Raw genomic sequence first — 13,526 nt, 5'->3', positions numbered from 1 at the left:
CCCCCGGGACGTGCCCTGGGGCTCCTCCACGGCCCTCTGCCAGCACGGGAGAGGGCGAGCGGCCAGGCACGGTGCCAGGCTCATGGTGCCACCGTGCTCCGGGTGCCACCGTGCTCCGGGTGCCACCAAGCTCTGGGTGCCACCGTGCCCCGGGTGCCACCAAGCTCTGGGTGCCACCACGCTTGGGGTGCCACCACGCTTGGGGTGCCACCAGGCTCTTGGTGCCACCGCGCTGGGGGTGCCACAGCCCGTGCTGCCCTCGCCCACCCCAGGGGCAGCAGCCCCTCCCTCCCGCTGCCCCCCCGGGGTGCTGTCCCTGCGGCGGAGATGCTCGGGGCGGGGGGAGGGGGGCGCGGAGAGCCCGGGGTGGGCACGGCGATGCCGGGGACGCGGGGACCGGGGCACGGAGGCGGCCCCGTCCCGTCGGGGGCGGGCGGAGGCGCGGCGGGGGCGGGGGCGGCGGGGCCGGGCCGGGCAGCGGCGGCCCGCGGCGGAGCTGCCTCTCGCCATGGGCGGTGGGTGCCGGCCCCGGGCCCCCCCGGCCGGGCTGCGGCTTCTGCTCGCCCCCGCGCTGCTGCTCTGCGCCGCCGGGAGCGCCGCGGCCGCCGGCACCGGCACCGGTACGGGGCGGAGGGGGGGGGGGGAGCCCGATGCGGGACCGGGCGGGGCGGGGGGGCCGGGGGATGCGGGGGGACCCGGCTGGGGGGGGGAGCGGGGCCGGGATCCTGCAGGGGCCGGGGTCCCGGAGGGATGTTGGGGGACGGGGGGGCGCGGGGCTGGGGGCGCTGCCCCCGGGATGGGCGCGGGGGGAGAGCTCGGGACCCCCCCCGGATCCCCTCGGTGCTCCCGGCGCTGGCCGGGGCCGGGGGGGGGCCACGCGTGGGGTCCCGGGGCAGGATCGTGCCCACGTCCCGCTGGTGCCCGGCCCCGCGGGATCGGGACACGGGGGGGGGGGGAAGGAGCCCGGTCCCGGGGGTCTCCCCCCCTCTGCTGCGCCCCCCCGGGGCCACGAGCAGGGGCTGGGGGAGCCCCCGCGTGTCCACGGCCGTGGGAGCCCCCCCGGGGCCGCAGCCCCTGGCCGCAGCGTGACGGCTCCGGTGCCCCCGAGGCATCGCCGCGGCTGCTCGGGGGGCTCGGGGGCGTCAATGGCACCGCTGCTCGGGGCGTCGTGATCCACCTCCCTCCACGTGCTCCCCCGGAGCAGCTTCCTCCAGGTCCCCAGGGGGACGCTGCCTCCGGTCCCGCTCCCGGGAGGGGATTTTCCTCCCTTCCACGGAGAAAAGCCCACCCCGGGTCCAGCTCAGGGAACTTCTCGGGTTTTGCAGCTCCCCGCTCAGCCAGCGCAGGGACGTGGTTGGCATCCCTTGGCGGGGCTCCGGCTGCGTTTGGTGCTAGCGGTGCTGATGGTGGCCCCATCTCCATGGGCCGGGGCTGGGGGGGCAGCAGGACATGGGTGCAGCAACCCAAAGGGAGCTGGCTCGGGCTGAGCGGGGCAGAGGGGGCTGCTGGAACAGGGCACGGCTTCCTTCCCCCTGCCCCGCACCCCCTCCCCGCAGCCATCCTGCTGGGACTTATCGGCATTCAGGCGGCTGTTCCTGCCCAGAAACAATGCCCCTAAGGTGGAGACTTCCCTCTTTCGGCAGCGTGTGCGTCCGAAACGGGAACATGAGCTGGGGGTTACGGCACTTCGAGGCATGGGAGCGAGTGCTGCGGGAGGAGGAACAGCACTCAGACCGACACGGGGCTGTGGCACCTCGCTGCGGGTCCCGTCGGCAGGGCTGAGCGCGCTGGGTGCCACAGGATGGGCCCCAGGGAGCGGCTGGGGACACCCAGCCTGCAGCGGCTGGGACAGGCACACGCTGGGCTGGTGCAGCCGTGGGCAGCCCCGGAGCTGCCGGCTGCAGGACGGGGCCAAAGCAGAGCTCACCAGGTGGGGAGAGGACCCGTAGCCGGGACGTACGCATAAGGATGGTTCTCCTCCAAGCTTTAATTAGCAAGGGAGATACCTGATGGAGAAATTCGGGGGACTGTGCCGTGCCCCGAGGTGCTGCCAGCAGAGCAGGTGGGCTGCGGGAGGCGTGCAGCTGGAGGACCACGGCCTTAATCTTGTGCTCAGATCTGCTCTAGAAGACAGAATAACAGGATGCTGGGCTTCGCCTGCAGCCTCCTGCCCACATGATGGTTGCTGCTCTGAGCACTTCTCAGCCCCTCGCAGGCTCCACCTTGCCTCAGAGCACTGATGTTTGCTCCCCGTAGAGGTTTTCCCAGGCTGTGAGCTGAGCCAGCCTGGTCCCATGGTATTTCTCCATTTACCCCATGGATATTGCCCTTGGGATCTTGACTGCTGCCTTGCCCTCAGGGCTGTGCTTTTGTTCAAGAGCAAACGCTCCAACAAAACAACCCCGCGGCCCCTCCAGCTGCTCCTCATCGGGGTCCCACGCCGTTCACTGCTGCCTCAGGGCCCCTGGATGTCACCACCGTGCCCGGGGTCCCACCACGGGGAGGGAGGTTGGGCTCGGACCCCACGGGTGCCTTCGGCAGAGCCGATTTTGATTTGTGCCCATTTCCGCCACCTGCGGTCGGGTTTCCTGCCCCGTCCGCGGCGGCGCTCGCGGGGCTACGGCTCCGCTGCATGGAGGGGACGGCAGAGCACGGGCACAGAGAGGGGACGCTGCTGTGGCATGGCCATGTCCCCCCCCAGCCCCGGTGCCACTGCTGGAAGCAGCCCCCAGCGCCTGGCCGCAGGTGCGGGGAGGAGGAGCCGCCAGCCCCATGTGCGGCGCAGCTGCGGCCCTGGCAGGTTGCTGTCGCTGGCGGTGCGGCCAGAAGTGGTTGCAGATGACAATCTGGCTCCGTCGCGCGGGCTGGGAGCAGCTCATGGAAAACCCAAGGAAACCATCCCCAGTCAGAAAAACAAGCGTGTGAGCCGTTTGTTGTCTTCGCAGCCCGCAGCCACGGAGCCGTGCGCAAGACGGGAATGTCCCACCGGGCAAGCCCGGCTCCAGCCCGCACATGATTCACCCCACGTCGCTTTGGCTGCGGTTCGCGGAGCGGATGTCGTCCCCAAAATCTGGCATTTTTCAGCGGTGATCGCACGTGTTCACCGGCTCAGCCGTCACGGAGGGGGGGGCCGCGATCCAGCGCGGGGGCCGGGAGCAGCTTTCCCCACACCTGGAGCTGTCCCGGCCGGATTCCTGCCTGGGGTGGAGAGAGGCCGGGAGCGCCGCGGGGGGCGGCTGTCGCGGGCTGGGACACGCCGCGTCCCCTCGTGCCCTTGTGGCTGGGACATGCCGCTCCCGCCCCACCTCCGGGCCCCCACGGCGCTGACACCGCTGTGACCCCGGCAGGAGGCAGCTGCCCGCGGGGCCCTGGCACGGAGCAGCCACCCGGCCCCACGGCCGTGGCACCCGCGGTGTTCCCGTGTCCCCCCCGAGCTGGCCGGGGTAGGGAGCGGGGCCGCTCCTGCAGATGTTTGTGGTGGAGCCAAGCGCAGAGCTACTGGCGCGGGAACTGCTCGGGGGATGCTCTGGCTGCGCTGCAGCACGGTAAAAGTTTCCATGCTACAAAAAGCTGCAGGCGGGTGGTCTGAAGTTAATTTGTCCGAGATAAATAAGGACCTGCCTGCTGCCTCCCGTCTGGATGTGTAACGGAGGCTGGATACATGAAAAGAGCTGAGATGAAAGGGAGCCCGAAGGAAGGGCTGGGAGCTGAACCCTGCGAGCCGCCCCCCGTAGCGTGAGGGATTCGGGATCCCAGGGCTGAGAGCAGTCGTGAGAGCTGCTGGCCCCCAGGCAGCCCCCACCCCGTCCCGGCCCCGAGCTGCCTGGGAAACTGGGAGACTTTGCAAAATGAGCTTGATTTTTCAAAGATGTTAATTTCTAGCTTCAATTTCCTACGGAAAAATGTGCTGCGCGTTGTGCCTGCCCACCTCCCCCGGCGTTAGAGCCTGGCTCCGGCCTCCAGCAGAACTTGGAGCCGACTGGGCAGAGCCCTGCAGCGCTGAGGATGCTGCGGCCACCCGCCGGTCACAGCTCCCGGAGCCTTCTGCTGGGTGGCACCGGGGCAGAGCGCTGCACATGGGTGCCGTGGCTGTCCCCGCGCGCCCCCACCACCCCTGTGCCCCATCCCTCCATTACACGCAGGGGCTGGTTTATCCCACTGGGCTCTGTCTCCGGCAGCGAAATGTGGTTTTGCTCCTCTCCAGCTTTGTCGCCCCCCGTTTGGGGCAGGGAAAGCAGCAGATACCGGGGTGCCAGCGCCGCTGGAGCCGCGTCCCTCCGAGCCCCGACCTCCTCCCACGCCGACGCCGCGCAGGGCGGCCGGGGAAGGTCCTGGCGGGGGGACAGCGGCTCCAGGCCGCCCACGCGTCTGCAGGAGCCGGCCCCAGCTGCGGTGCCCGGGTGACACCGGGGGGGCACTGGCAGCTGCTGGGACCCCGGTGGATGCAGGCAGGGCAGGATGGGGCCCTTATCTGGCGGCTGCAGCTGGGGCGCGCAGGCAAGGAGGTGGCTGCGGAGGAAGCGGCAGGGCCAGGGCTGGAGCCGGGAGGAAGAAGCCCAGCGGTCAGCCCCTTCCACCGGCCCGTGGGGCCGGGGCAAAGCAGCCGCTTGCCAAAGCAAACTGCAGCCCAGACAATTGCCATTATTAACAATGCTGACATCGTGTTCGTAGGGGTTTGCCAGCTCCCGGGCTCTCGGGGCACAGGAACCCCACGTGTGATGCTCTGGCAGCACCTTTCTGCCTTTATTTCTCAGCTGCGTTCGGGGCAGCGGTGGCACCGTGGATGGCCGGCGACCTCTCTGTCTCTCTCCCCGCAGTGAACCCGTGTTGCTATTACCCCTGCCAGCACCAAGGGGTGTGCGTGCGGGTCGGCCTGGAAGGCTACGAGTGCGACTGCACGCGGACGGGGTACTTCGGGGCTAACTGCACCTCGCGTAAGTCCCCCTCCCGGAGGAGCCCCGGCGCCACACGGGCTGTGTTAGCGGGGCGAGCGCTGCAGCAGCCGGTGCTGAGCGGCGTGCCCGGGTTTATCTCCCCCAGCCGAACTCTGGACGCGCCTCCACAACCTGCTGAAGCCCAGTCCTGCCTTCTACCACTTCGTCCTGACTCACTTCAGGTGGTTTTGGGACATCATCAACAGCACCTTCATCAGGGACACGCTGATGAGGCTCGTGCTCACAGGTGCGGGGGGCGATTCCCGGGAGGGGTTGGGACGGGTCCCCGGGGCCGAGCAGGACTCCAGCAGCACCAGCACGGGCAGGGGGCAGCGGAGCCGCCGAGCATCTCCCGGTGGCACCAGTTCGGGGCCACCTCCCCACGAGCCGGCCCGCAGGGGACGTTAGCAGCGGGGGCCCAGGGGCTGCGGGGCCGCGGGGCCGCAGGCTGAGCCCCGCACGCAGCGGGCTGGGAGCCAGCTGAGACACATGAGCTGCTCTCAGCACACTGCGCTCCCCTTCCAGAGGGCTCTCAAACAGACACAGGGAGCAGCTGGTGGAAATATGGAGCTGGCCCTTGTTACTTCTGTCCCTACATTTATCACTTTGCGTAAATATTTAGGTTCCAGCTCTTGGAGCTGCAGGAACACATTCGCAAGGCTCCGGCTGTTGGTTTCCCCATTTCTGCGTGTTTGTCATTTAATTCATCAAGCAGGAATCCACTTAGTGCAGCAGTACAACCCCCCTGCTCCTGCAGGGAACTGCAGCCCCTAAAAGGCCGGGTGTGTGGGGGGCACAGCACAGCAGGATGCGGCCGGGCTCTCTGCCCATCACCTCCTGGTTCCTGGGATGCCAGCGGGGTCTGGGTGCCGCCCCGCGGCACTGACTGCTCTCTCCTTCCAGTTCGTGCCAATCTCATCCCCAGCCCCCCCACCTTTAACTCCAACTACGGCTACATCAGCTGGGAGGCCTACGCCAACGTCAGCTACTACACCCGCATCCTCCCGCCGGTGCCGGACGACTGCCCCACGCCCATGGGGACCAAAGGTACGTGCCCGGCGCAGGACCAGCACCACGAGGCGATGAACATGGTTGGGTTTGCAGAGCAGCACCGGGTACCATAGCCGGTACCATACCCATACCTGGTACCGTACCCGTACCTGGTGCAGCACCACCGCATCCCAGCGCCCATGCCTTGCTGTGGGGCTGAGCCCACACGGCACCGCTGGCACCCGCCGGGGCACCGGCGTCATCCCCATCCTCCGCAGGGAAGCGGCAGCTCCCCGACGCCCAGTTCCTGGCGGAGAGGTTCCTGCTGCGGCACAAGTTTGAAGCCGATCCCCGGGGCACCAACCTGATGTTTGCCTTCTTCGCCCAGCATTTCACCCACCAGTTCTTCAAGACGTCCGGGAAGATGGGGCGCGGCTTCACCAAGGCGCTGGGGCACGGGGTGAGGGCGCGATGCGAGGGCGGCCGGCGCGGAGCGAGGGGGGCCGGGGGTGGGCACGGCCGGGCTGGCGCTCCCGTCACACCGCGCTGTCTCGCAGGTGGACCTGGGGCACTTGTACGGGGACAACCTGCAGCGGCAGCACCAGCTGCGGCTCTTCAGGGATGGGAAGCTCAAATTCCAGGTACCACGTGGCACGATGTGCCAAAACGCATCTCAGCCCTAGGCTCCGAGGTTTTTTTGAAGCCCACGTCCCTCTGGCAGCCGCCAGGACAGGGTGGTTTTCTCCCCTTCTCCCTTTCTGCCACCCCGTTCTTGTCTCCCCGAGGTGGTGGATGGAGAGGTGTACCCCCCCTCGGTCATCGAAGCGCCGGTCCACATGGTGTACCCGCCTGCCATCCCCAAGGAGAAGCAGCTGGCGATGGGTCAGGAGGTGTTCGGGCTCCTGCCGGGGCTCTGCATGTACGCCACGCTCTGGCTGCGTGAGCACAACCGCGTCTGCGACATCCTGAAGCGGGAGCACCCCACCTGGAGCGATGAGCAGCTCTTCCAGACGGCTCGGCTCATCCTCATCGGTGAGGGCCGGCCGCACCGCGGGTCCCCGCGTCCCACCTCCCAGGAGAGCCCCGGTGACCTGGTGCTGTCGGGCTCTGCGGGAGCCAGCCCGGCTTTAAAGGCTGGAGGAGTTCCTCTGGCAGCCTTCTGGGGATCGTTGGCTTTAGTCCATCAGAAAATTTATTTTTGAGCAGTTTAGCTGTCATTTTGAACTATTCCATTTTAATGTTCTGGACTTTGGATGGAGGTGACTTTGTGTGAATTTACAGTAGACTTATGAAAGACCCACGATGCCACCACACTGTCTTTAAGCTCCAGATCGGGGTCAGCTTTCTATGAAACCATTTTGTTTTTGGCAAGCTGACCTTTCCCGGTGAAAAGATAAATGACAGAAATTCCCAGCCAACAGCAAGCCCAATGTCAGGCAGGTCCGGGCGGCAGAGGGTGCGGGGACGCAGGGACAGTCTGCTGCGGGGACAGGCTGCCGCGGGGAGCCTTGCACAGCACATGAGTAACCGGGGCTGCCCCGAGCCCTGGGGAAGCCGGGGCTGATCCGGGCCGGCCGGGGCTGCGGCTGCTCCTGCTGCCAGCTGACACCTCCTCCTCTCGCCTCCTGCCCAGGGGAGACCATCAAGATCGTCATTGAAGACTACGTCCAGCACCTCAGCGGGTACTTCCTGAGCCTCAAGTTTGACCCCGAGCTGCTGTTCGGGAGGCAGTTCCAGTACCGGAATCGCATCGCGGTGGAGTTCAACCAGCTCTATCACTGGCACGGGCTGATGCCGGACTCCTTCGTCATCCAGGGGGAAGAGTACAGCTACGAGCAGTTTCTCTACAACACCTCCATGCTCCTGGACTATGGCGTGGAGGCCCTGGTGGAGTCCTTTTCCAAGCAGGCTGCGGGGATGGTAAGGTCCTGCTCTGCCCTCTCTGCAGCACGTCCCACGGGGGGCTGCGGGACCCCGGGCCCAGGGCATCGTCAGAGCACAGCCACAGCCCACCCATAACAAATGTCCCGGTTGTGTGCAGCATTCGCAGCCTGTTCCCAAGGGCAGCACGTGGTGTGTTCATTGAAAGCCCCCCCCATGAGCAGTGTAGCGAGGTTGGGTCTTGGCAGCCCCATTTGCTTGATCCTGGGACACTGGAATAAGCATCGGGGTGAAGCTGGCACCCTGCTGGGTGCAGCCAGGCTCCTCCGTGCCCCAGGCCGGGCCGTGCAGCAGCCTGGGCATGGGAACAGCTCGTCTCACGCTGTTCTTTGCTGCCATCACATGGATGTTTTCTTCCAAGTGATTACATCAACGCTTCTGACTTGGGCAAAGCGACACGGCTGACACGCAGCCCTGCTGCTCTTGGGGTGTGCAGGCTCCCTCTGCGACCCCAGGCCCCGCGATCCCTTCCCTCCTCCCCGGCCGGTGGGACGCTGCCATCCAGGCCTTCTCCTGCAGGAGACAGGCTCCAGCCCGAGCTGTGCCACCGCTGGTCTTTGGCACTGCCCCTGGCTCCCCCTCGTCCTGCTGCGGCCGCGCCGTGCCCAGGATGTGGGCACCTGGGAGCGTGGCAGGGCCGGGAGGCCGGGCTGTGCCTCCGTGGAGGCCGGCGCCTCCGCGTGCCTCACGTGAGCGTGCCCCTCCTTGTCTTCTCGCCCTCCAGATCGGCGGGGGGCAAACCATCAACGCCAACGTCCTGAAAGTGGCCGTCGGGGTCATCAAGGAGTCGCGGCAGCTGAGGCTGCAGCCCTTCAATGAGTATCGGAAGAGGTTTGGCATGAAGCCCTACACGTCCTTCCAGGAGCTAACAGGTACGAGCACCAAGCTGCCACCGGGGCTCTCCGGGCTTGGCTGCAGCAGCACGGAGGCTTTGCTGTCCTGAGCCGAGCTCGGGACCTGCTGGGCTCTTCCCCATCCAAGCCTCGCCTGGAGGTGGGCAGGGGCAGTGCGGTGCCTGCAGGTCTCCCTCCTGCCACGTCCCCGTGCCCCATCGCAAGGCCGGACCCTTGCTGATACGTCTGGTGTTCACCTGGTGCAGGAGAGGAGGAGAAGGCGGCAGAGCTGGAGGAGCTCTATGGAGACATCGATGCGCTGGAGTTTTATCCGGGCTTGCTGCTTGAGAAACCCCAACCCAACGGCATTTTTGGAGAAAGCATGGTGGAGATCGGAGCTCCGTTTTCCCTGAAGGGGCTTCTCGGAAACCCCATCTGCTCCCCAGAGTACTGGAAACCCAGTACCTTTGGCGGAGCAACTGGCTTTGAGATAGTCAAGACAGCATCCCTGGAGAAGCTCGTGTGCCTCAACGTGAAGAGGTGCCCGTACGTGGCGTTCCGGGTGCCGGACGCCGTGGCAGGAGGCACGTCCAGCAGCAGCCGGGGCGGTGGGCCGTCTACGGAGCTCTAGCACCTCCACGGCCTGTGCAGGTAGGGTCTGTCCTCACCCAGGTGCTGGGGGGGGAAAAAGCCCCCCCGCTCAGTGCTGAGTGTCCCCTTTGTCCCTGCAGGCAGCGGCAGGGCTGGGGGCCCCTGCCCACCCCGTGCCCAGCAGGAGCAGGATCAACAATCGTCCGCCCCAGGCAGGCTCCAGCTCAGCCCCACGCCGGTGGGGAGAGGCTGGTGCCCCCTCTGGGAAGAGCTCGAGAGCCCAGGGAGAAGAGCTGCCACCGCCTGTGCTCAGCAGACCTCATCCTCTTCCCAGCCCCTGCCTTGCGCTAAGCCACGTTCGGGGCTCTCCGGGGACCCCCAGCACCCTGGGGTGCTCCTGGCTCCTCTGCTCCTGCTCACCCTCAGCTCCCGCTGCTTCCCAGCACCAGCAGCCCCTCTTCTGCAGGGGCATCCCCACTCGGACGGAGAGGGGCACGGCGCACAGGGAGCCCTCCCAGCCTTGTCTTCCGCACACGGCAGCAAGGGAGAGATGGGGATGATGTGCTGCAGACGTCCGTCTGTCCTTCCTTCCTTTCTGGCCCAGCTCGGGCTGCGCTCTCACCTGGCTCTCCTGCAGCCTGCTCAGCACTGGCTCGGCCCAGCCCAGCCCAGCAGCCTCATTTGCCTGGCCTGGGACAAAGAGTCCCAGTCACGCCGGGTGCAGCGGAGTGGCCGTGCCAGCTGCCCAGCCCCAGGTCTCGGTGGGACTCCCAGGCCCCTGTGCCCTCAGCACCGCGCTGGCCCCGTCACGCACGGCTGGCCTGGGGTGGCCGGAGCCACGACAACGGCTGCTCCGAGCACGATGATGCCACCTCTGTGCCAACCACCTGTTAAGGCTCTTGCACCCTATGTTCATTACACTGCCCTGCATTAATAGCTCAGTAAATGACGTCCCCCAAGGCACACAGAACCTGCTTGTCCCGCTCCACAGCTCGCAGATGTAAGCCATCGCCAACAACGTGATGCGATCGCTGGAAGCCAGGGTCGCTGGCCTTGGTCCCAGTCAGATCCCAGAAAATGGACCTCTCGAATAAACAATGTTAAAAACCACTCTCATTTCCTCCAGCAAGTTTTCAAGCTCTCACTCGGCAGAGCCAGGCCAAGGCAGGGTGCCCGGGGCCAGCAGGAGCTGGGAGAGCAGACGTCTCAGCGGCGCTGCTGGAAGGTGAGTGCTCAGCCGGGCTGTCGATGCGGGCCGTGCTCACCAGCAGCGTGCCCGTGTCACTGCCAGCTGCGTGAGAAGAAACAAGCAGAGCTTCCCGGCTCCCTGTGCCTCGGCAGGGGCTGTGCCACAGCCTCCGTGAAGGTTTTGGCCCCGCTGCTTCCCACCAGCCACCACTGCCCCACAAACCTGCGCTTTGCTGCTGGTGATGCAGAGCTTAAGCCCAGCACCGGGTATTTGTATCATGTGAAATCCACCCCCGAGGGCACAAACAGCCCCAGCTGCAGGTGAGGTGCAGGCTGCAGCTCCCCGCTGTGCTGCAGGAGCAGCTGGAGGGGCCCCGGCCCTGTGCTTCTGCTCTGTCCTGGTGAGCCCCTGCAATGGGGCTTGAGGCAGCGGCATGTGGCCAATTCACCGGTGAAACCTCGCGGTACCGGCTGCTAGGTGGGACAGTGCTCCTGCTCTTGGGTGAGAAAACTTCCACACACAAAAAAAAAAAAACAGAGAAGCTGTCCCACCATGTCCCTCAATCTAGAGGTCCTAGTCCCCTGCAGACCCCTCCTCTGCCACACTGCACGCGCTGCTGCTGAGGAAGGCACGGGCATGCAGGACGTGCCTGGGCACCAAAACGCCCGGGCACCAACGTGCCCAGCTCCCAGCAGCAGCTCGCTGCGTGCCGGTGACACACACACGGTGCGGTGGCTTTGTGCTCCGGGGGCTGCCAGCCCACCAGAGGGTCCCAGCCCTCGCTCAGGTGGCAATGCAGCGCTCAAAACCAGAGCAAGCAGCACCCAGGCCGGCTGCTGGCATCTCCCCCTAGGGGAACGCACCCCGCGAGCCACGCACCAGCGTTCCCACGACACCTCCAAAGCACGCATGCGACTGCCCTCGCCGTGCAGAGCTCCAGCCTCGGAGCATCCTTCAGCATCTGGTTAGCAGCACAAGCTCGGCTCGTTTCAGTTAGACCACAAACATCCTGCTCTTGTTTGTAGCTATCGCAGCCTGCCAGCACGGCTTTGCTACCAGCTGATAAGCGCGCTGCGGCCCGGCAGGCACACAAGGATTGCTGCCTAGGTGTTCCCTGCCACCACAGAGGAACATCCTGCCAGGAATAGTGCAGCTGAGGCAGCCCTGCCAAGCCTGACATAGTACAAACGACAGCAGCTTGCGGCTCTGGAACGCGGGGTTTAGCCTGGAGCTCCCCAGCATCACCCAGGGGGCTGCCCCATGCACCCAGGGTCCAGCGTGGAGCCGGGGGCTGCTGGACACCCTGCTCCGACAGACTCCTTGTTCTGCCTGCTCCTGGCCAGCCCAGAAGATGCCCTTAAACAAGCACCGTTTTTCAAACAAGCGCCCTGGGGGAGCACAGCTGCAGCTCGCCCGCGGGCCGATCTGGACAGGAGACCGCTGGTGCTGCGTACGTGCGGTGCGTGAAGCGGCAGCGCGCACATCTGCCCGTGTTTGTGTGACCTTTGGAGCAGTGATTCACCGAGCACGACAACGACCGGAGTGGACGGTAGGAGGAGGAGATCAGCTGCCCGCAGCGCTGCTCCACGCAAAGGGGGCCGCAAGGTGCGAGCCGCACACGGCCATCACCTGGGTGGGATCGGGGGCGTCCAGCAGCGTTTTCACCCTCGTCCGATGAGTTCTTCAGCCAGGCTGGGGCACTTCACCAGGCACCAGAGCAGGAATGTCTGCTTGGATTTTTCAAGAAAGGCACATTTTGAATGCTTTTAGTAAGATGTAAATCAATGAGCATCTATCACTTTTTAGGTATGTTAAGATATTTATCTGTAACTTTTATACTGAAGGCAAAAAAAATCAGCTATTTTTATGAAATCAGACTGACTTTCTTCAGTCTTATCCTTCATTGTCTGGCACCCAGGTGAGCGCATGACCCAACATCTGAGTTAAGCTCCTTGGGGTGACAACCTGATCATCTGGCTCCGATAAAACACCAGCGAACCTTACAGTACTAATTCACTTTTTGGTGTCCCTGCAAATAAACCCCCAGCGCTCCAAAAGGGATGCAATGTAGCTGCATGACCAGAAGAGACAGATGGAGACAAGCAAACGGACAGCCCGTCAGGGGAGCTGTGGTTTTTCAGGCTCCACGGGTACACGCAGGACTAAGCAGAGCTACACCAACAGGCAGGAAAAGCCAAAATCACCTTGGCCGTATCTGCATGTTTGTCCTAGGCTTGAGAAGCAGCAGATAGAAAACGCGACATAGAAAGGACGGACTGCAAACAGAGCACACAACAGCTCAGAAGGAAGAAGCCTTGTTCACCGAATCCTCGCCATGCATTAACTTACTGTCGTATTTCAGATACACAGACTAGTGCAAATATCACAAACATTTAAAGGTAGTAAGTACCAACCTTGTTTTCCAGTTGTTTTCTTTCTGAGCTCTCTTGCCCCACTGAAATAACGGATTTAAGAAAGCTTGCTTCCATTCGATGCTGATAGAACTGCATCCCAAAATGTTAAAACCTGAGCAGTGCCCGCACAAGCTCTGCCACGGCACGAGAAAGGCAACCAACCTCAGTCGCTTTGCAGTAACGCCCCAGCCTCCCTCAACTTTTCACATTTATAGCTCAGACCGGTTTCATCAGATGCACTAATAAAAGGAACAGAATTGCTGGTGGCAGTAGCTGGGGCAGGGAACAACTGGCAGAGCTCAAGGGACGTCACTCTCAGGCCGGTACCTGCCCAGCTTCGTAGCCCCAGGCTCTGCATTGCCCACCGAGCCCTCCGGGAGGCAGTTCTCAGCTCGCGGGGAGAGCTGGGCAGATGAACTCTTTCCCAGCTTCTGCTGGTCCCTAGCAGCACACAGGGGACTTTTGGCCCAGTCAAGATAAGGTGCACTGCTAGAGACAAAACATTCGAGTGTATAACCCAATTCAGACAACCCACGCCGGACACCGCAGCCAGCTTTTCTCTGCCACCTCCTGCACCAGAGCCATTCGTGGTACCAAAAACGCCATCACACATTTCTGCCAGGAGCAATGTTTT

General features: G+C 64.5%; 1 protein-coding gene across 1 annotated transcript; it reads left to right on the top strand.

Moving 5' to 3' along the window:
• Positions 1-446: 446 nt before the first annotated feature.
• PTGS1 (prostaglandin-endoperoxide synthase 1) lies at positions 447-10,399 on the top strand. The gene is made up of 11 exons (XM_066980603.1): positions 447-620; positions 4,818-4,934; positions 5,041-5,181; positions 5,838-5,981; positions 6,203-6,384; positions 6,482-6,565; positions 6,710-6,956; positions 7,558-7,844; positions 8,590-8,737; positions 8,965-9,349; positions 9,430-10,399. The coding sequence occupies exons 1-10, from the start codon at positions 509-511 to the stop codon at positions 9,327-9,329; spliced, it is 1,827 nt and encodes a 608-aa protein (XP_066836704.1). The 5' UTR covers positions 447-508; the 3' UTR covers positions 9,330-9,349; positions 9,430-10,399.
• The last annotated feature ends 3,127 nt before the right edge of the window (positions 10,400-13,526 follow it).

This window comes from Anser cygnoides, chromosome 20 (assembly GCF_040182565.1).
Source record: "Anser cygnoides isolate HZ-2024a breed goose chromosome 20, Taihu_goose_T2T_genome, whole genome shotgun sequence".
Classification (NCBI taxonomy): Eukaryota; Metazoa; Chordata; class Aves; order Anseriformes; family Anatidae; genus Anser; species Anser cygnoides.
The sequence above is the reverse complement of the archived record's forward strand: the minus strand, read 5'-3'. Positions and strand labels throughout refer to the sequence as shown.